This window comes from Chiloscyllium plagiosum, chromosome 11 (genome assembly GCF_004010195.1).
Source record: "Chiloscyllium plagiosum isolate BGI_BamShark_2017 chromosome 11, ASM401019v2, whole genome shotgun sequence".
NCBI lineage: Eukaryota > Metazoa > Chordata > Chondrichthyes > Orectolobiformes > Hemiscylliidae > Chiloscyllium > Chiloscyllium plagiosum.
This window is the reverse complement of record NC_057720.1, coordinates 92,746,996-92,750,159: the sequence shown is the minus strand read 5'-3', so window position 1 is coordinate 92,750,159 and position 3,164 is coordinate 92,746,996. Positions and strand designations below refer to the sequence as shown.

Genomic DNA, 3,164 nt, shown 5'->3' with positions numbered 1-3,164 from the left:
CCCACCCCACCTCTCTTCCCGGTCTAGCACCGCTCCCACCACCCCCCTTGCCCGACGTCCCAGTCCGAGACTGCGCGCCCTCCCCCCACTTCCCTTCCCAGTCTCACACTGCCCCATCTCCTCTCCCCGGTCTCTAACACTGGTCGTCCTGATCCTGCCCCTGGCCTTGGTCGGTGAGAGTGAGGGGTGGTCCAATGCCGATGGTAGTTGCCCCTGAGCCCGTGGCCCTCGGCCCGGCTGGGCTGCCCCCACCCTGGCGCGGTAGCTGCCGTTGGGCAGCTGCCAGCTGTGGCGGAGTGGCGGTGCCGACGAGATGGTGTGCGAGCGGCCGAGGCTGGTGGCGACCGCGGCCTCGAAGGTGAGGGTTTCCTCCCCGGGGCCCTGCTCCTGGTCCAGGCTTCCCCCTTCCTCGTGCAGGCTCAGGGACGGCTCCGAGATGTAGCGCAGCGGCGTCGAGTGCTGGCTCTCGCTCTTGGTGCTCAGACCCGGCGACTCGCCCCACAGGGCCTTGCTGGGCCGCACTCTCAGTGACTGGTAGCGGCACTCGCCCTTGCCCCTCGGCGTGGCCTGCTCGCAGGAGGAGGACGGCGGTGGTGACCACGGCTCAGGCCGCTGGGCAACCGGAGAGTACGAGATGTGCGGCCGCGGTTTTGGGGGTGTCTGCGGGAGCTGCCGTCGCCCCTGTCTTGGCGTGTTGGTCCCAGACGTCGAAGGGATCGGGCTCTCACTGACTGGACTGCTGGCCTGCAAGAAACAAGATGGAGAAACATGACTGCCTGTTCCTCTCCTGGAGGTGGGCAGAGGTGGGGTGCGCAGGGGGTGGGAGGTTTAGAGGCGCAGAGCCTCCCGGGTGTGGGCATCACTGGCTGGCCAGCATTTATTGCCCGCTCCTAGTTGCTCCTTCAAGGTGGTGACGAGCTGATCCACAATACCATTAGGGAGGGAATTCCAGGAATTTGACCCAGTGCGGGAACAGTGAGGTTGGTGAATGGCTTGGAGGGGAACCTGCAGGAGTTCTTGTCTATTTACTGCCCTTGCCCTTCTATATGGGAGTGGTCGTGGGTTTGGAAGGTGCTGTCCGAGAATCTTTGATGAATTGCTGCAGTGCGTCGTGATTCATGAAATGCAGCAGACCCCAGCTCTCCAAACGGCAGCATACAGCTTTTTGAGTGAGGATCATTGCACTGGGTGTGTGTATGTCTATGTGTGAGTATGTGTTCTGCGTATATGTGAATGTGTGTGTGTGTGCAAGTATGTGTACACATATCTGTGAGAGAGGGCGAGTGTGAGTCTGTGTGTGCCTGTGTGCATGTGACTGCGTGCGTGTCTATGTGTGAATGTGTGCATGAGTGTGTGTGTGTGTCGTGTATCTGTGAGTTGTATGGGTCTATGTTTTGTTTGTGTGTGTGTTTAGTGTGAATGTGATTGTGTGTGTGAATGCGTGCGACAGAGTGTGTGTGTCTGTATATGTGTATCTGTGCAATTGTGAATTGGTGCATATGTGTCTAGGTGTGAGTGTGTGTCTGAGTGTGAATGTGACTGAGTGTGAGAGAGAGTGTTTTGTGTCTGAGTTTGTGTTGTGAGTGTGTGTGTTGTGAGTGTGTATGTCTGTGTTTGTGTGTGTGTGAATGTGTGAGTATGACAGTGTGTGTGTGTTGTATCTGCATGTGTATGTCTGTGTGTATCTATGTGTGAGTCTGTGTGTTGTGTGCCTGTGTTGTATCTGTGTGTGAGTGTGTGAGTGTGAATGGAGTGCACGTGTCTGATGTGTGCATGCTGGAGCTGAATGAAGGAAGCCGGTATGCACTGTCTTACCAGGACAATAAAATATTTTCCATCACCTTTCCATAATAAGTCTGGGCTTTTATAAAGGGGGTCTTATTTCTGTTTTCACTATCTTCCCCTTGCTATGTTTAGAAGACATGGAGCAATCTGTGAAGTTAGCAAATGTACAATGAAGACCTTCGTTGTGTAATTGGTTCTGTTTCAATGAGCAAACTGTCCTGGTAAGACAGTGCATACTGGCTTCCTTCATCCAGCAGCCAGCACCAATTTCTTCAAAGCTGCCAAAGCCTTATTTATTTGACAGAGAATTGGAAGAGTGAGCTGAATGGCCCCATGCTGTACCAATTCTTTGATTGCATGAACTCTGATGGAAGAGACTGACTGCAGTGTTGGTGAGGATTGAGGTGTTAGCTTGACAAAGATTCTCTGTTCTACTTTCATTAGTAAATGAGATGCTTTCTCTCAGCCACTCTTCTCATGTACTGTAATAGTTTTCGGAAAATCGTCGTGGTGCCACTCTCCAAGTGAAACAGTTTGTGGACGATTTCATGGCTTGAATTAGCAAGTGAATTTGAAGAATGATAAAACATACAAATAGTAAACAACAGGCACTGAGAATGAGTAAGGTAATCTATGAGTAAAAATAGTCTTGAAGAGACATCAAAGCATATAATTATTTAGATTCGTAGAGTCATAGAGATGTACAGCATGGAAACAGACCCTTCGGTCCAACCCGTCCATGCCGCCCAGATATCCCAAACCAACCAAGTCCCGCCTGCCACACCCGGCCCATATCCCTCCAAACCCTTCCTATTCATATACCCATCTAAATGCCTTTTAAATGTTGCTATTGTACCAGCCACCACCATTTCCTCTGGCAGCTCATTCCATACACGTACCACCCTCTGTGTGAAAAAGTTGTCTGTTAGGTCTCTTTTATATCTTTCCCCTCTCACCCTAAACCTATGCCCTCTAGTTCTGGACTCCCCCACCCCAGGGAGAAGACCATGACTATTTACTCTACCCATGATTTTATAAACCTCTATAATGTCACCCCTCACCCTCCGACACTCCAGGGAAAACAACTATAGCCTATTCAACCTCTCCCTACAGCTCAAATCCTCCAACCCTGGCAACATCCTTATAAATTTATTCTGAATCTTTTCAAGTTTCACAACATCTTTCCGATAGGAGGAATACCGGAATTGCACGCAATATTCCAACAGTGGCCTAACCAATGTCCTGTACAGCCGCAACATGACCTCCAACTCCAATAATCAATGCTCTGACCAATAAAGGAAAGCATACCAAACGCCTTCTTCACTATCCTATCTACCTGGACTCCACTTTCAAGGAGCTATGAACCTGCACTTTGTCTC

At 50.9% G+C, this 3,164-nt stretch overlaps 1 protein-coding gene across 1 annotated transcript in view; it reads right to left on the bottom strand.

Annotated features, from left to right (window-relative positions):
* The window catches only part of LOC122554082 (probable voltage-dependent R-type calcium channel subunit alpha-1E), a 50,025-nt gene that overhangs the window by 7,959 nt on the left and 38,902 nt on the right, over positions 1–3,164 (bottom strand). The window contains exon 5 of the mRNA XM_043698535.1: positions 11–744. Coding sequence (XP_043554470.1) covers positions 11–744 — 734 coding nt within the window. The remainder of the gene's footprint in view (positions 1–10; positions 745–3,164) is intronic.